The sequence below is a fragment of the Bolinopsis microptera genome, chromosome 7 (genome assembly GCF_026151205.1).
Source record: "Bolinopsis microptera isolate Bmic1 chromosome 7, MBARI_Bmic_1.0, whole genome shotgun sequence".
In the NCBI taxonomy this organism is placed as follows: Eukaryota; Metazoa; Ctenophora; class Tentaculata; order Lobata; family Bolinopsidae; genus Bolinopsis; species Bolinopsis microptera.
In genome coordinates this window covers 10,882,804-10,901,906 of record NC_087078.1, presented here as the reverse complement: position 1 = coordinate 10,901,906, position 19,103 = coordinate 10,882,804, and the positions used below count along the sequence as shown (strand labels likewise).

At 37.9% G+C, this 19,103-nt stretch overlaps 2 protein-coding genes and 1 long non-coding RNA gene across 3 annotated transcripts; 2 read left to right on the top strand and 1 right to left on the bottom strand.

Moving 5' to 3' along the window:
* Nucleotides 1-2,661: 2,661 nt before the first annotated feature.
* LOC134818303 (uncharacterized) lies at nt 2,662-7,552 on the bottom strand. Its single transcript, XM_063827804.1, has 10 exons — nt 7,372-7,552; nt 7,136-7,234; nt 5,764-5,895; nt 5,420-5,504; nt 5,178-5,298; nt 4,499-4,616; nt 4,016-4,163; nt 3,573-3,700; nt 3,189-3,347; nt 2,662-2,962 (listed from the first exon to the last, which is right to left on the bottom strand). The coding sequence occupies exons 1-10, from the start codon at nt 7,482-7,484 to the stop codon at nt 2,809-2,811; spliced, it is 1,257 nt and encodes a 418-aa protein (XP_063683874.1). The 5' UTR covers nt 7,485-7,552; the 3' UTR covers nt 2,662-2,808.
* A 6,980-nt stretch (nt 7,553-14,532) lies between these two features.
* On the top strand, nt 14,533-15,486 carry LOC134818175 (uncharacterized). The gene is made up of 3 exons (XR_010160611.1): nt 14,533-14,598; nt 14,773-14,834; nt 15,396-15,486. It is a non-coding gene; the product is annotated as an uncharacterized LOC134818175 (long non-coding RNA).
* A 379-nt stretch (nt 15,487-15,865) lies between these two features.
* On the top strand, nt 15,866-18,790 carry LOC134818569 (uncharacterized). The gene is made up of 8 exons (XM_063828186.1): nt 15,866-15,871; nt 16,033-16,132; nt 16,320-16,403; nt 16,641-16,808; nt 17,106-17,189; nt 17,528-17,623; nt 18,210-18,274; nt 18,490-18,790. The coding sequence occupies exons 3-8, from the start codon at nt 16,346-16,348 to the stop codon at nt 18,502-18,504; spliced, it is 486 nt and encodes a 161-aa protein (XP_063684256.1). The 5' UTR covers nt 15,866-15,871; nt 16,033-16,132; nt 16,320-16,345; the 3' UTR covers nt 18,505-18,790.
* The last annotated feature ends 313 nt before the right edge of the window (nt 18,791-19,103 follow it).

Below are 19,103 nucleotides of genomic sequence, written 5' to 3'. Positions count from 1 at the left end.
AAAATAAGCATTTTAATATATATTGCTTCATAAGTTGTATATAAGTATGGCTATTAGGCACATTTTGGTGTATCAGAATAGTCTTTACGATATTCCTGGGCTGAAAGTGAAATACAACAATTCGAGTATGACCGTGAAACCCTGAAAAGGGTGTGGCCGAAAACGTCCCTATTGCATTTAATTATTACAAAAATATAATAATGGCCAAATATTTTAAGCATCATCTAGAGGTGATAACCGTCGAGAAATCGCTTTTAACACGAAAAGCTAACGAAATGGCCTTTTAGAACGGTTGAGATCCGACTACCTGACTACCACTACCAGTACCAGCACTTTTATCATACGAAATTCGGTAAAACTAAAACCTCAAAATTGCAATATTCAGGTGCCTTGAAAACTATGTTAAAATTGAGTTAGACTTAGAGATCAACAAGAATTGCGCCCGTTGTTTCGTTTTTGCGGACGCTAGATTTCCATTTCACATTTACTATAAATTTAAGTATAAGCTCCAATCAGCTCACTTCAATCTTCATGATAATAATATTGATAAATTATGCATCAAATACGGGAAACACTTGAAATTCAGTTCAATTGCCGTAGAACTTAACTTGTATCTGTAATTCAAGAAATTATCAGCAAAGGTTAACTATACTCGTGTACATATCAATACACTACGCGTGCCACGTACAAATTGGGCGTATTACCCAATAGTAATATTATACATTACATGCATCATATACATGCATTAAAACACAGTCGCGCCGCGCATTCATTGATCACAGGCTATCTATACATCACATCACATCTCCGCAAGCAATCCTCGCGCGCGCCCAACTTTTTCGTTGCATGGTAACGAACGGAAGGAAGGACACACGACATATTTAAACCCACCTATCTCGTTCTCCAAAATCCACGTTTTTCTGCAAAAACCCCCATTCGTAACCTTTCACTATTGCTTTTTTTCAAAAGGGTGAAAAGGAAAAAATTTTGCAGGGCGTCTAGACCTTAACCATTGAACCAAATCGACTGCAAAATTTTTCAACTTTCAGGAGTATCGGGAAGTGGGTTTTCTGGAACCCCTGTTTTACAACAAATTGGCGAGAAGTATATCACAGTGCTGTTTATAGTGTTCGACTGTTATGTACATTTCAAGTTTCAAACATTATTTTAGTGAAGGAAGCCTGATGAAATTGAAATTTCCTGTACTGGTAGAACTAGAAGTTACTGGGCGGGCCGTGGCGCTCAGCCTGTCATTCCGCCGAATCTCTATTCTAAATCTATGAACATAAATATAATAGCCTGGGGTCCTCAGGTAATGGCAGAAGTTAAAGAACCGGTCAGCAGCGATGATTTGCTAAAAGAGCTAACTCGTAATCGAAGTTGGAAGTACACAGCTTTGATAATGTCACTGATGTTGGTATGGATGGGAGGGACCTCAAATATTTATATAACTGCATTCGCAGGTAATTGCTAGCTTTAACCGACTTGCAAGTCCGATCACGGATTATAATATAACAATTACAGTGGTGTGCCCACCTATGAGTGAAATTGAAACGTAGCGCGCCTGAAACGTCGCGCGCCTGAAACGTCGCGCGCCTGAAAGCATGACAATGTCAGCCGCGCCGAAAGCTTTCATAAGGTTTCAGTAATCGCGTCTGCGGCAAATTAGAAAATTTTTAAAAATTTGCCAGTATTTGCCACAATTTGGCGGGACTGGAATATGATGCATTGGTTCGGTTAAAAAAACACCAGATATAATGATAACAAGATTAACGGTGACTGAAATATGGCGAAACTTGTTTAGCCCACAGCTATTGAAAATGTAGAGTTTACGAAGCTTGATGACTTAATGATAACACAATTCTTTTAGGCAGATAAAGATATTAAATCAAATACATGAAAACATAGCACGGCATGATAATCGAATGAAAATTATGTTGACCATCAGTCTTAGTGCCATGTCCGCAAGTGTACTTGTCCCCTTTTGAATCCATGAGCTATTGGGACATTAGCGGACATGGTTTTTGGGACATTAGCGAAACTAGAGTTAACGAAGCTCAAGTTACCGAAGCTTGATGACTAAATGATAACACAATTCTTTTAGGCAGATAAAGATATTAAATCAAATACGTGAAAACATAGCACAGTATGATAAATAAATGAACATTATTCTTAGTTTATTCCTTTTGTGTGAATAAGATCACCGTAGCAGACAGCAGTTCACGCAACATTGGCCGTGTGGACTGCTTGTCACTTGCGGAGGACATTTAAAAAACACGTTCTAGAAAAGTACACGTGTTAGTCAAAACAATACATGCACGTATTACAAAAATAATTACAAGTGTAAAATTACCAATCTTTAAAAATACACGTGTTACAAATACAATTACACGTGTAACAAAATACTGAGCACATATCAGGCCATATATTTGCTTAAATTTGAAGTGAGTTAAGTTTTAGAACCCTTTAAAAGCAACTCTAAAATTCAAATTCTTACCATTCTGAGAGGATTGGATGCTAAAACGATGAGTATCGTTGATCAGGAGCTCTATTTATCAGGTTTTATAAAAACGCCAATAGAAAAATGCGAAGATTTTTTATAGGGTCTCCCAGGAGATTCTATGTACTTCCAAAAGTATACATCCATTTTTTTTCCAGGTGTATTCGAGGAAATGTCTAAGCTTGTTATGTATGCAGTTTCATTGACCTAATACAAATGATGGAATTTAAGTGAATTTAATCTGGCGGGTGGTGTTTCTTTTATGCAGATAAAGAGCTGAGTTGTGGTCTAAGATGGGAAGCCATAACTTATCTCTGGATCTCAATCGGGTTGACATAATTAAAATAATAGTGCAATCTTGTCCTTGTCCTCTCCCCAGAATCCACAAGATGGTTAGGAGAATCGTCGAGGGACAAGCTGCGTCCGAAGAGCTCCGAAGGAGGGTTTTCAATCAGTTCCAGCCTGAAATGAACAGTTTTCACAGACTCTGCATCATATACAATTAATAATAAAGCTGGACTAGCTGGACCTGTTCTTATGATAAAATTAATTAAAAATAAACCATGTTCCCCACTTGGAAACGATGTCACAGACAAAAGCCACAATTTAACGGTAAACATTCTTCACTAAATAACTGACCCAGTTTTAACAAATTCGAGTCATGAGGAGGAGACTGAATCTTACTTACTCGTCTGCGTCGTCCAAGCGTGATATCCGCAAGAAATTGTGCAGATGCACACAGCTTTTCAGAATCAGCCTAGTCACCTCCTCATTTGTGGTCAGGTGACTCAGGATCTTCCATTTCCTTGATAGGTGTCCGAAGACGCACTCTATGACCATCCTGCCTCTGAAACAGTGTACAATTCAATCTACATAAGGTTCTACAAAAGTTTTCAGTTTTGCGATGATCACTTTACAGGAAAATACAGGAAAACAGCTCAAAGAGCACAAACGGTAATTCTTGATCAATTCATACAAAAACAATCATGACTGTCTAATCTAATTAGATGTAGTTTTCTGAATTGTCGAGGCTACAATTTATTTATTTATTTAATTCGTGACGTTCCAGTACCTGGATAACCTATAGTTTGTCATCCGCTGAGATTTTGACACCTTCCCCCTGTACGGCTTCATACAATGAGCATGAAGGGGAAAGGCATCGTCACCGACAATGTAGTAATTGACTCTACCAAGTCGCTCCTGAAAAGAAGACGTAAACATTATATTAATTAAGTATCTTACAGCCTAGATAACATATAAGCTCATATTTTTATGTCCTAAAGGATGCAGACCAATGGCGCTGTTTTTAACGCCCAGAACCACTCTCCAATCAAGGCCCCCCATCAAAGTCCGAAAGCGGGGTTAAATTAAATCTTTCTATGAACACACCCTGTTCCATTGTTAAAACGGTAATCATGTTCAAGGGCTGGGATTCCGGGTAAAGTATTTACTGAGTTAATGAAGCCTCGAGCATTTGGTATTCACGAGTGTTCGCATATTATCATCAGTTCTTACCTGATCATCATTCGGCAGAATCTCAGCAGCAGGTATAAAACCCCGTTCTAGGAATTCTCCGGAGGCCAGTCCTCGTCCCAGTCTGTCCTCTGACCAGATTCCTCCGTCTGATCGACCGCCAAAGCTTCCAACGTTAAAATGACGGATTCTGAATAAGTAATTGTAGTAAAGAAGTTAGAGAATGATGTTAGCATTTAAGTTACATCTCTCATAGATCGCCCGCAATCCTCGCAAGTTTTAACTCCAATCTACCCATTCCTGTTTTTTGCAGAATGCAGCAATTTTTATTGAAAGCATGCAAAAAACGATATTCATGAGCGGTACATATGATATTGTTTTAAGATTACATATCTCATTTCAATAAGTTAGTAGGAATCTGGCTACATAATCTTGGTTGAAGAGGAGAAGTGACAATGTTCTTCACTACACTAGCATTTAAGTTGAACCATTTTTTTAAAGATGACATGTGAAAATAGCACTTACATATAATCAGCGTCACACACTGCGAGGAGAATAACAGACGGCCATCCGTGATAATTAATCGTGTAACTTCCAGTTTTCCCAAATTTTGTAATGAAGCAATGCTTGCCGTCCACTGCCCCTGAAATGACATGTGTAAATGCCTCTTCTGTCTCAGGACAGACGAGGATAATAAAATTGGTCGGCTCTGAATGTTTAAATCATACTCCTAAAATTTATGCTACTCAAAAACATCGAAATTTAATTCGTGAATTTTTGAAACTGTGGCGAACCTTAACTAGGCTAAGTTTCGGATTTCTGTGTGTGAAATGCCACCCTGTGGCGTATAGTTTTTGCCTGCTTTCAGAATGATCCAATAAAAACTGTACGAGGAGAGCATTTGAAGTTTGAAAAATGGTCGTTTCGGGAAGTCAAGATTGAAAACTTCCCATAGTTACTGTAGAATTGCATAATATGAGCAATGATCTTCAAACTGCAACAAATATCGTTTGATCTCACTCTATTCCTCTCTTCTTTAAGGAAACGCTATAGCATCAATTTCCATGATTCACCAACTCGAGACCCTCAGCTCCCGGCGTCCAATCAAAGATAATTATATATATATATATCAACGTCAATAGATCGCCTCCCCCCTCCCCATCCCAAGATGCCTCCCCACCGTTCAGTCAGACTTTTTCATTACCAATGCAGTGCGGCAGCTGCCATCTTTCATGGAATCTCTGAGCAATTTTTTTCCAACATTCAGTCGACCGTGGACGAAAATCTGCGTGTTCAGCCAGGCAGACAGAGATGGCCGTTGTCACCTGAAATACAATTTTTACTTGATATAATAGACTTCTGTTCCTGAGGTATACCTGGTGATAAGTAAACTCAAAGTGTCAGTGGCTCAATGAATCTATAGAATAAGCAACTAAGCGCACCAACCTTCTTTATTATCCTACACACTCTGCACCGGGATAGTACAAACTGGTTCGCCAGATACCCTTGCGCACACCCAGACTTCAGGTAGCTGTGGTGTTAACTTCAATTAGTGATGTAAAAAGTGATATTCCACATTTACATTATAACTCTTATATATATATATATATATATATATAATGTAGTATTGAATGTAGATAAGAAATAATTCGACTTTTCATCTCTCTACAGAAATTTAAAGTTCAAACAACTGAAAAGTTGAGAAATTTCTCATAACGATTGACGACAGAGATAATTCCGTCATTTATAAATATTCATCCAAGATTCTACCCTATATTGTCCTGTCCAACCTTAGGGTTAAAATGAGCTGCTCTCTAGCTGAGATTGACGTACTTTTCCGGTTGAACTTCTTTGGTTCTAGAAGCGGTCGAACTTTCATGAAAAGTGAATGATACTCTGATCTCGTCATACCAAATTGACTCCTGCCGGGCATCATCATTAAAATCTATCGATGGATCAAAATCTCTGGCTTATCGATTTAAAAATGGACAAGGAAATTAGCGGATATTACTATTAAATCAAGTTATGAGATCACTGATCCTTGTATAATATCATTATACTACATTATACATAGTATAAATTTTACTAACTGCATTTAGCTAGTTTATAGTAAATACACACGATCGCAGAATAGAGGAGCACAATTGGGCTCTTTGTTCTGCGACCGTGTTTCCTTGGTGGGCCGACAGGTTTTTGTTGTGTAGTAGTGCTGGGGAAAAAACACGCTTTAACTATGATCAATGAGAGTAAACATTTTTAATTCTTGACCTTAGTGCCACAGTTTCTGTGGTAAAAACAAATTTATAGTTAAACGTTATATATCGTAGAAGGGCATGATTTACTCACATCACTAAGCATCTGGATGGATTATTAGCACACAAGGATAAACATGACCACCAGCTATACCACGTAACCATAGCTCCGAAAGAAATAAATTGCTCTACATAGAAACATCTGGTTATTCTGGCCTGATCCTATCACATTGTAGTCCCCAGGGGTTCGGTAACAGGCAACTGGGACCTGGGTCCTTTTACCAGCCACAATAACATTGGTCATGCCAGTACTGTCATAAACTGTAACCAACTATTAAAAATTAGTTATCTTTAGCTTAATTTTAAATTTTAAGTCATAGAGCAATCTTCTTAATTTTAAAATTTTTAAGAATAATATTTTACCCTAACTATGACGTGGTGGCACAATCATTATTCCACAATTTGTATTTCTCTAGATATCTCCAAGAATTATGTAAATATTAAGGCTCGCTAATATCATAGATATATATATAATAAGGCATGTCTTCTCCTTGCCACTAATTTTCCAAAAACTATGTCCACTAATATTCCAATAGCTCATGGATTCGAAAATGGACAGGACACCCCCAATCATACTAGGTTGAGCGATGAAAACATGATGTGGCATAAACTCATTTCGACTAGGCATTTCGTATTGTAAGATGGTAAATTAATCCGCAAATACACAACTCATTTCTTAAGCATGAGAGCGTTGCTAATCATGTAGGTTACCGGTAATGTTGCCTAAATATTGTGTAAGTCTGCTGTGTAAAATTGGACTTAATTTAATTATTTAGTTATTTAAACCCTTTAAACAAAATATTGAATTAAATTGAATTGAATATAATATATATTGCCAGAATTTACTTACTTGTACATTTCTGTTGTCCCATATTTTAAGAGACGGTTGATCTGAGTATTATAGGCTCCGAATTCCTTACGTCCTTGGTAGTAGTACTTTACAGGTGCTCTATAATACAATATAGAATGTCAACAGCTTTTTTTAAAAATTGTCACAAGGAAACACGATCAAGCGAACCTTGGCCCTTTAAATTATGGAAAAGTCAGACAATTCAAAATAAAAAGTTTGTAAATCACAATACTCGCCTTTTTGCACAGCGATAACTTATTGTACTGTAAACTGCTTTTCTTGATATTAACCGAGCTAGATGAATCAGCTTCCCAAGCAGCAGCCCACATCTCCTTTTCGTCATCACCATCCTAACGTCAAAATCTCCTTTTCGTCATTACCATCCTAAAGTCAAAATCTCCTTTTCGTCATCAACATCCTAAAGTCAAAATTTTCGATGTGAATACATAGAACATGATAATTATTAGATTAGATTATGATGAAAATCTTTTAAACATACTGGCTACAAAAAGCATTTTAGTAGTCCGAAGCTGTTCCAACATAAATTGAAACTGAGGTAAAAAGATGCCTAGCATCAAGTTAAATTTTAAATCATTATGACTGAGATATGAATATCAAAATAAGGTAGGTGGTCGTTTCGAAGTAAGAATCCTGCAGCTGCACTGAATTAACAGCAGTAAGCGTAGTACATTCCATGAAAAGTTAGTTGCTGAGAACCCAGGTCAATATCATTACATATTTCGCATATTAATATACGACATATTTCGAAGGAAAACCACGACATAAAAAAATTATTGTTAAATTTTGTTACAAATTAATTTAATTTCAGAAATAGTTGATCACAGAATTCCTTTAAAAAAAATATTTTGATATTTTCATGACATCCGAAATCATGACATCCGAAATCTTGACATCATGTCATGATTTACAAATATCTGAGAAAGTTCACGCATATTTTTACCTGTATTTTACAGGCAAAACTTGACATGAAAAACGTCCCCGCATATTTGATAAGATGAGCGCATATTTGACGTGGATCTAAATATCTGACGGGGGATATCATATAAAAAATATCCTTGTGTTTGAAAAATTATATCAAAAAAGTTAAGAATTTTTTAATAAATTTTTCTAGGACTCGCCTGTAGCAGGCTTTGTCCCCCTGGATCGGACTCTGCCAATTTGGATCATTGTGGGGCCCAAAAATGCCCCATCGGGTGATAAAAACCATGACATATTTCACCCAGATATAATAATATACGACATATTTTTAATGATATTGACCTGGGTGATAGAGAACTTAGCAGTTGTTATTGTGTTGTGTGGAGAGTGCACTGTAGCAGTCTGGGATAACACATTATCTGTGTTTCCCCAGCAGTTGGAATACTACGGTCCATATATTGGAGATCTCTAGAGACAGTCAAAAGAGGTTATCAAGATAATACTAACGAAATAACGATTACGCAAGTAAAACTAACGGTAGTTATAGTTTAGCAGGTCAACATTATAACTGTACGACGTACAGTGTGTGGACAGTGTGCAGCTTGATATTACACTGCAAGCATTATCATTACAAACAGGAAGGTAATCGATTGAACAGTGCTTAGTATTATCGTAACTATTTAAATCCTAACTTAGATCCTCGTAATATATAGTTTTATCATCACATGTACACAGTGGAGTAATTGGCGAGACAAAGGAGAGGATTTTGAGGGTATTCATGACCCAGGTCAATATCATTACATATTTCGCATATTAATATACGACATATTTCGAAGGAAAACCACGACATAAAAAAATTATTGTTAAATTTTGTTACAAATTAATTTAATTTCAGAAATAGTTGATCACAGAATTCCTTTAAAAAAAATATTTTGATATTTTCATGACATCCGAAATCATGACATCCGAAATCTTGACATCATGTCATGATTTACAAATATCTGAGAAAGTTCACGCATATTTTTACCTGTATTTTACAGGCAAAACTTGACATGAAAAACGTCCCCGCATATTTGATAAGATGAGCGCATATTTGACGTGGATCTAAATATCTGACGGGGGATATCATATAAAAAATATCCTTGTGTTTGAAAAATTATATCAAAAAAGTTAAGAATTTTTTAATAAATTTTTCTAGGACTCGCCTGTAGCAGGCTTTGTCCCCCTGGATCGGACTCTGCCAATTTGGATCATTGTGGGGCCCAAAAATGCCCCATCGGGTGATAAAAACCATGACATATTTCACCCAGATATAATAATATACGACATATTTTTAATGATATTGACCTGGGGCTGAGAACAGGACTTGAACCAGTGGCGTAACGAAGGGCCCTGCTGACCCTGCTGTGCAGGGGGGCGCTGTCTTATGGGGGGGGGGGGGGGGGGGGGGCGCCAAATCGTCGTTTGAATGTGGGACAATTTTGAAAAAATTTTGAATTACCGGCGTATCCTCTTATATTGCCTAATTTGTTCAATTTTAGGGAGGGGCACCAAAAGGAGAGGGGGCGCCAACAGGGGGGCACCTTTTCGGCAGGGGGGCGCCAACAGGCGACGTTACGCCACTGACTTGAATCCACAATCTCCCAATGAACGCTTGGATGCTTTAAGTTATCTCGGGCCCACTCAGTCCCAACAATTCACTTATTTGTACTACTAAATTATTTACAAGGAAATATTCAAAAATATTCATATTTACCCTTCTGTACTGAAGGGGACCCTTGGCAGGGTCACTCATTTAACCCTCGCATATGGTTTCCAAACATTCGGCTGAGCAGACCGAGAGGCTGCATAGACCCGACAGAGTCCTTAGCTGAGTGTCACTGTCGCTCACCTCAGGGACTAATCATGCACCAGCGGGGAGTCTAACCACTAATCTTTCGATAGTGAAATCTGAATACCGCCCCTACACCAAAGGAATGTTAATGCATGAAAATGACTGAACCGAATATCCCCAGGCCAATTTTTTAGCCACTGCAGCACCACAACTGATGCAACATGTGTGTTTTTACCAATGTTTCACCTAAAAACCTGCCCTAAGGGATCGTTCACACATGATGTCAGCAGCCTGGGGGGATACGAAACTACGGACTCCGTCGTATACTGAAGGGGACCCTTTTACACTCATTTAACCCTCACACATGGTTTCCATTCGGCTGATCAGACCGGGAAGCTGCATAGACCCGATAGAGTCCTTAGCTGAGCGTCAATGACGCTCACCTCAGGGACTAATGATGCACCAGCGGGGAACCGAACCAATAGCCTTTCGATCGTGAAATCTAACTCCCGCCCCTACACCACCAAAGACCTGCAATTTAATCTTTCAAAATTCCGTTGGGTGCACATACCCAACAGAGTCTTTAGCTGAAAATATCTCAGATCGACTTTGGGCGTTTTCGACCACTTGTAGTTGAAATTCTTAAATATTAGATATCCTAATTTATAACTTTTAATCAGAGTGAATTAATAATTGATATTTGATAATTTATTTATTTGATAGTTTAGTCTGATATTGATATTAATATTGATTATATTGATATTTTTATTATTGAATGAAGCTAACTCCAGACATAAATAATACTACTTCTATTAACAAAGGGACTTGGAGTATAAACGACCAATTTTGCATAATTGTCTATCTAACCAAGAATTCAGGAGGCAAGGGTGGGTGCGTAAACTTTATGGTCTGCACTCTCAGATCCTGTATCACCCTGGATTCATTTCGACGTATTTTTGGTAAAAGTATATATACTTTCTGGTCACTCTCTTGCTACTCCAAGTCCCCTTTAGAAGATATATGGTCTAAAGTTTGCGCTAGTTATATTTATAAAATATGTTTTTGTCTGCTTTAACTGATACTAAATAAAATTGTTGTTTTCTTGAAAAAATTGTTGTTTTCTTGAGTTTTATTTATGCTATTATGAAAAATATATCAAAACCTCAGGAAACAACAATAGATGGCAGATTGAGCAGCGATGCTTGAAATTTGTGCAAATATTGTTTGATTTGCATTTATCAAGAAAACGACACCGTAGAATCGTTTGTCGTCATGCAGTAACTTCAGTAAGCTACTAACTCACTAATGTGCAAATCTGAGAAATTTTGAGTAAGCGCTCGATTTTTGAATTAGGATATATGATGGAGCGAATGTGCGCGGCGCGCCTCTGATTTTCGCTTTTATGTATTTTCAGCGTGGCTGTTAAGTTTATTATATTTAAATGAAACTTTAATTGAAAACTTTAATTGAAAACTTCGGTTGAAAACTTGAATTAAAAACTTTAAATGAACTTTGATTCTTATCTCGATGTCAAACCTTCGCCGCTTGGTGAGGCACAAAAGTGCAGTTTGCCGATCTACCTAAGGTTGCGAGAAGAATTATTTGATGCGCGGCGCGACCCAGTAGTGCATCGCGCTACAAAATGAACTTTAATCTAATATTGAATTTTGATTATAAAAGATTTTAAAAATATATCTAATGTTCAAAATGTAAAAAATGCATTATTAAAAATTGTTTAAATTGAAAAATATAAAGGAAAAAATGTTTACACCACATACATAAACTTAAAACAAAAAACATGTGTTTAAATATGTATTTCAATCTTTCAAAAATTCATGTAGATTTGTTACATCAAAAACTGGTACTGAACAAAATTAAGGAAGAAAAAAAATTGAGCCGCGCATTTAAAGACGTTTTACCTCGAACTATAAAAATCGAACGCTTTGACAACATTTGTCGAATTTCTTCAAAATTGACTTAGCAGATTTATTACTTTACTTCATGGTGAAAAAACACCATTTGCTAATATAAAAAGTGGTGCTTTGTTGTTCAATGCCCCTTGAGCGACGTTTGCATGTATTTGGACTAATTTCTTACTTTCATATGTATTGGTGGATGATGTTTGGTTGGATGACGGACGTCGGCCAAACAGCTACAGCTTTGAAGTAAGACTATAAATTGTGTGTAGCTAAATGAAATTGCACAAGCTTGGAATGCGGTTCTCATAAGGAAATTAGCTCCTTTGGCTACAAAATAGCACGTATGGTTTTGAACATATATAATATGTTTTTTGATATTATATATCAATTAATCGCTGTTTCCTGACTTTCTACACTCAACAAAAATGTGTTTCTCCTATATCAGGCACAACAATGTTATGTCCTGAAACCATGCACTAGTGTTTCTATGTTTAGTAGGGTTTCCGGTCATTTATATATGTACAAAATTGTTCGTCTTGTAACCACCAGTATTATTATTTTTTCTATTATATAGAGTTTTTGACATTTTGGAGATATGTGTGATGATGTTATGTCATAATTTTGTACATTACTTTACCAGCGCCAGAAAAAATATGACATGCTGAGTCCTTCTCTTCACATGTATTTGCAGAATTATAAAATGTTTTCCCCAGCAAGTCATTCCTGACTACTGTTTGGGCAGATTTTAAGATGGGTTATTAACTGGTTTGCCCTCAGCTCAACCGACTTTTTACTTTACTTTTACTTTATCAGATGTGATGCTGCTGCACATTGGCTAAATGGATTGGCCTGGGGACATTTGGTTCAGTAATTTTCATGCTTAAACACTCCTTTTTTGACAAAACACATATATGCTGAAATAAATACACACTTATTTTAGGCTTGGTGGTGTATGGGCAGGATTTGAGTTTTCCAAATCGTCGTTTGAATGTGGGACAATTTTGAAAACTTAACTTAAGTACTAGCAAAACTGCGCGTTTTGCTCTAGATACACACACTTTTTTAGAGATTTTACCGGTGTATCCTCTTAAATCGCCTTGTTCAATTTTAAGGAGGGGCACCAAAAGGGGAGGGGGCGCCAATAGGGGGGGCGCTTTTTTCGGCTGGGGGCGCCAACAGGCAACGTTACGCCACTGCAAGCGACCCTGCTAAAAGATCTAGAATCTTGTAAGGGTCCCCTTCAGTCAGTACAGAAGGGTAAATATGAATATTTCGAATATATATGGCTGGTGATATCGAAATGGAAATGGGGGAGGGGTGGACAATGAAAGGAGACAGTTGCCCTAGGGATAAGGGATGAAAGGGGTAAAATAAAGGAGGGTGGAGGTGACTTGAGCCCTGGGATGGAAAATAGACTGTACAGAAGCCAGGAGTTCTCTCTTTCTCTTTATCTTTTAAAGGGGACCCTTACAAGATTCTAGATCTTTAATAGGGTCACTCATTTAACCCTTGCATGTGGTTTCTCATACACTAAGGAGGCTGCATAGACCCGACGGAGTCCCTTAGCTGAGCGTCAATGACGCTCACCTCAGGGACTAATGATGCACCAGCAGGAGGAGTTAGGTGACTCCTAAGTCATCCAGGTGTTTGGGTTCAATGAAGCGTTTGGTGCAGTTTACATAATAATCCCTCAGGGACTAATGATACACCAACATCCCTGAGATGAGCGTCATTGACAGACATATGTTCGTAGATGCAGTATTTGACCTGTGATGAGTTCAACTGCCGGTCTGCATTTCATTCCGTTGATGAGGGTAGAGCTGAGGTTTTTAAAAAATGGTCTCATGTTTGTTGTGTACAGCAATAATATCATGATCTTATTTAAATTTTATCTGGAGATTTGATCAGCCAATAACCACTACAAAGCAATTGTATCAATTGTACATACAAATTTAGATGAACTGTCTAATATGGTTCTGTGTGCAGATTTTGATATGCCGGGTTTACTTTGTATGTTCACGAAGGAATTCTTCACCAAACTAATAATTTTATGCTGGAATGGAATCCGTTCTGTAAAAGTGTAAAGGTTTCTTTATATTTCAGAAACAGCTTTTATTTCCTAACAGCCACTGCTTCCGTCCCAGCCTTCAGCCTTGATATTTTAATTACATCATATTTGATCGAGATTGTTAGGAAAGTTTATTATCAAGAGTATCAAACCCTGATTTTGTTGCTGGTATTACTCTTCTCATCATATTGATATAAAAATTGTTAATAAATTGTTTATTATAGTAGTAATAACTAATATGGTTCTGTGTGCAGATTTTGATATGCCGGGTTTACTTTGTATTTTCACGAAGGAATTCTTCACCAAACTAATAATTTTATGCTGGAATGGAATCCGTTCTGTAAAGGTTTCTTTCTATTTCAGAACAGCTTTTATTACCTAACAGCCACAGTAATATGGTGTGTTTCACTGCGTTGTCATACTGGGTTTTGCATTGTTTTTTTTGAAACCTTCATCAAGTAGATATATAGCATTGTAGGTCAATATTTTGGTTGATTTTCCTTTTCGTATAATGTACTGCATAATGTATCTACTGCTAACTGCAATAATTCTGTTATCTCGACTTACTTATTGTAGGAAACATGTTCGAAAGGGAAACGTCGGTTACCAAGATTCAAAATGATGACAAGAAGAGAACATGTTGAAGTACCTTAATATTTTTTTTGCTAACCGAAGTGAAGGATAAGCTGGACTTTCTCCACATGTTAGTAGATGTGTAACGATCACGTTTTGAGAGCTAACAACCATAGCGCAGCTGCCAAGACAATTTTTACTGATACATAAATTATATGATGAGCTGAAACTACACTATCAGCCTTGCAGAATAAGAATAATAGCCTACAATGATTAGAAGATTTTCAACTGTTCATATTTTCAGAAAGACGTTCACACCTACGAACATTGACAAGTTGGTAAAAAGCCTGCAGTGCGATCTAGATTGTAAGTATCCTCTGTTAGCCTCTCCTCCACACTTCTTTTTATTTGTTCATAAATTGGAAGCATTGTCATGGATTCTTTGAACAAGTGGTTGCGCAAAACGGTAGTTTAAAGGGCTTGGGTTGTGGTCTGGGTTAATGTTGTGTAACGGTAAGGGTTAGAGTCGGGGATCGAGCTATCATAGCTCGGAGCTAGGCCAGGTTTAGGTGTAAGACAACGTTTGAGATTAAAACCAGGGGGCCAACGATCGTGAGGTGAAATGTCGAGGGGTGAAAACCCGTTTAATTCCATGTGATGATTGTTTAAAAAAGTGGTCGAAAGGACGATTTAAAAGACCGTACTTGATCGTTGAAAGTTAATGATTCTCCTCTAAGACGTGGTAGATATATGTAGATACGTTTTAAGTCATTAATATACCAGGAGAGAAAATCCGCATCTTATTGATGACTATGCTTCCTTTCGACCACTCTTTTATCGACCAATGTATGGTCGACGTATGGGTAAGGTACTATGTGATCACTGATCAGGTATCTACTCCACTTACTCATTCGGCTGTAATTACAGTGCACATTGATGAGAAAAAAGACAAGACTTCGGCAAATAGGAAGTTGCTAATATCTACAATCTGTGAGCTGATCACCGCCCTCAAAAAGATAAAGGGTAAGTAATTATACTTGATGTCACAGATCTTCCGAAATAAGGTCCTGGCAGTGGGATCAATGAGAACATCCGTAATCAGATTGAGCTGTACATGATAAGCAGGCATTTTGCTTTGTACAAGTTTAAACAAGTTTCCCGTTTTTTACTTTACTAGGTTCCAGTTGATAATTACCGACTGCAACATCACCTTAGTTCAGTCGGGTGGAATGTTTGCAGTGTTTATAATTGCCTATGCTTCAAAAACATGCTGTGGCATACAGTATAAACATTTCCTGAACAGGGAGGTAGGAGTGGTGATGGACAGAGTGGAAGTCTGACAAAGTTAGACGAAGACATCAAGAAAGTTTTTTGGAACTTCTTTACAGCTTAAAGACGACAAGGTTTGAATATAGTTCTTCAACTTAACAGTTAATATTCTCACTGATTGAACATAAATTGATCATTCCCCCCTGAGTCCTGATAGGTATTGATTATGAATCGCTTTCACGTGGTGTATTAGATATTACATTAGCTATTAATTTTACCTACCATTGACCTTTAGCAACCCGGAGAAGACAGTGTTGATGGAGGAGAACAATTGGCAACAACTGTTAACGAGGCTCCGATCAGGGTCTCTAATATTTTCGAGAGATGCGACATAGGTATACATATTGTTACATTATAATTATACCATAGTGAAGCTCACTCATATCACTGTATGAGAATTTCGCTGTAACTCATGACCGACGATAAATTTGCCCTACCTTCTCTGATCGTCTGTATCAGTATAGCCTATCTTGGGCTTTAAAATGAATTGCTGCATTATGGTTAATCGTAGGCGATTCCCAGGTGCTATTCAGAGAGTGATAAAGAAGATGCCCCCGGTTCCCGTCACGAAACCTGGATCATTGACAGCCCCCGAGAGTGAACAGAGTGAGTTATAGCTATTTTAAAAGTCATCCGGATGGGTCACTAGGCGCTACCTGTGCTGAATATGCTAATATTTGTTTAGTCATTTTTTGTACTATCTACTGATCGTAGAAACAGTTTTGTGTCATCGTCAGAGCGGACTCCCAGTTTGAAATTTTATGGTTTACAATACGATTCTTCAAGTAGGAACATCCTGCAATAACTTCGTTTTCATACACTAATCCGCTGTGACGTTTCCAGGTGCTGTTCAGAGAATAGCTTTGGCCATCCGGAGCGAGCCCCGGGCCCCCGTCGCAAAACCCCCCGTTCAACCGGACACCACACCAGCAGCCGGGCCTGCGCCTCCAACCGGCAAGGTCCGAAAAGACCACATATCCAGACTTCAGAAAGAGTCCGAGAGTCGCCTGAGTGAGTTACAGCTATTTCTAAACATCATTTAGAATTATCGCCTGTAATATGGATGGGTCACCACTCACCAGGCGCAGGAAGAATTCATCTTTGGTCAATTAAAGTTGATACTTTCATCTTTGACCATTTTTTTGTACGATCTTTGTGACGAGTAAAAATTGGAAACCGCATTATTTAATCAGACTTTTGTGTGATAACTGACGCGTTCGCCATAATACAAAACTCCCTAACCTTAAGGCGTAAGGTTTCCCTCTGTGCAACGTCGAAAATAACTTAGTCACGCCTTTATCATTTCAGAGAGACGACATCTTCACCCCAAGGGCCTCCGAGATACTTCGGCGACAATGGTTGAGGAGGCTTTGAAGATCAATCCGGTGATAGGTAATAATTCAAGTGCAACATATCGTTTTTAAACTTTCGGACATTAATTTTCTTCAAGTCGAAGATTGCATCGCCGTTTCCACACAAAGGTAGCTGGTTTGACGCACATCAAGTCTATTTTAAGCGATATAATACCCATTCACGGTCGAAATGGGGGTTAGTAGATATGCAATCGAAACCACTACAGTTTTAGGTCACTATAAGTCACGTTTCACTTGGTATGTGTATATAACTCAGTTCTAAAGTTAAAACTAACCCACTTCTGCAGGTTATCTCAGAAATCCATCTCTTTACTTTTAGCAAATTTCATGTCTGTTTGAACCTCAGTCTTTTATCAGGAGCCGTGGCCGAACAGGCGAGACAGATCCTCCAGGAGGATAGATGGGATGTGTTCGGCAAGAGTATTGCCCAGCTGTCGGCTGTCGCATATCAAGGTAACTTATTTATAGGTATTCGATCAAACAGTCCCGGAAAAAATTGGCTCACCGGCGCGGCCCAGCCAAAATATTTGCTACTCTTTTTTTGCAACAAAAAATCCTTGATCACGTCCAAATACTAGGGTCTCCCCAACAAAATCTTGCACCGGTCGAAAGCCGCGAGATTTAACTACCTAGACAAAACAATCTGCCACAATCTGCTTTCCAATCCAATAAGTTTGCACAGGAAAAAAACTGAATTCGTTTTGTTGATATGATGTGTGGTCAAAGCAACCTGTCTCCATATAATACTATCCGTACAACAACAAGAAATGTAGGATCATTGAATCTTTGGCGACTAATGTGGGGGGGGGGGGGGGTAAACCCTATTTTGACTCATTTTGCCTCATTTTTCCCTTTTTTGGCTGCCCGAATTAGGTAAAATAAAGTAAATTTCGGCAAAAACATTTGTCTCTAAAAAGGCTCAGAAAACTAGATTCATTTACCTCACTTTACCTCATTTTACCTCATCCCAATTTTGGCTGCCCGAATGAGGTAAAATGAAATTGACCCCCCCCCCCACTAATGTTTAGAACTCTTTCAGACGAACTGGAGCTCATGGAGCACGCAGGAAAGATCCTACTCAAGATCGCGGCAGACGCGAAGACAGTAAGTAAGATTCAGTCTCCTCCTCATTACTCGAATTTGTTGGGTCAGTTATTTAATGAAAAATTTTTACCGTTAAATTGTGTGGCTGTGTTGTCTGTGACATCGTTTCCAAGTGGGGAACATGGTTTATTTTTAATTAATTTTATCATAAGAACAGGTCCAGCTTTATTATTAATTGTATATTATGCAGAGTCTGTGAAAACTGTTCATTTCAGGCTGGAACTGATTGAAAAGCCTCCTTCGGAGCTCTTCGGACGCAGCTTGTCCCTCGACGATTCTCCTAACCATCTTGTGGATTCTGGGGAGAGGACAAGGACAAGATTGCATTATTATTTTAATTATGTCAACCCGATTGAGATCCAGAGATAAGTTATGGCTTCCCATCTTAGACCACAACTCAGCTCTTTATCTGCATAAAAGAAACACCACCCGCCAGATTAAATTCACTTAAATTCCATCATTTGTATTAGGTCAATGAAACTGCATACATAACAAGCTTAGACATTTCCTCGAATACACCTGGAAAAAAAATGGATGTATACTTTTGGAAGTACATAGAATCTCCTGGGAGACCCTATAAAAAATCTTCGCATTTTTCTATTGGCGTTTTTATAAAACCTGATAAATAGAGCTCCTGATCAACGATACTCATCGTTTAGCATCCAATCCTTTCAGAATGGTAAGAATTTGAGTTTTAGAGTTGCTTTTAAAGGGTTCTAAAACTTAACTCACTTCAAATTTAAGCAAATATATGGCCTGATATGTGCTCAGTATTTTGTTACACGTGTATTTGTATTTGTAACACGTGTATTTTTAAGAATTGGTAATT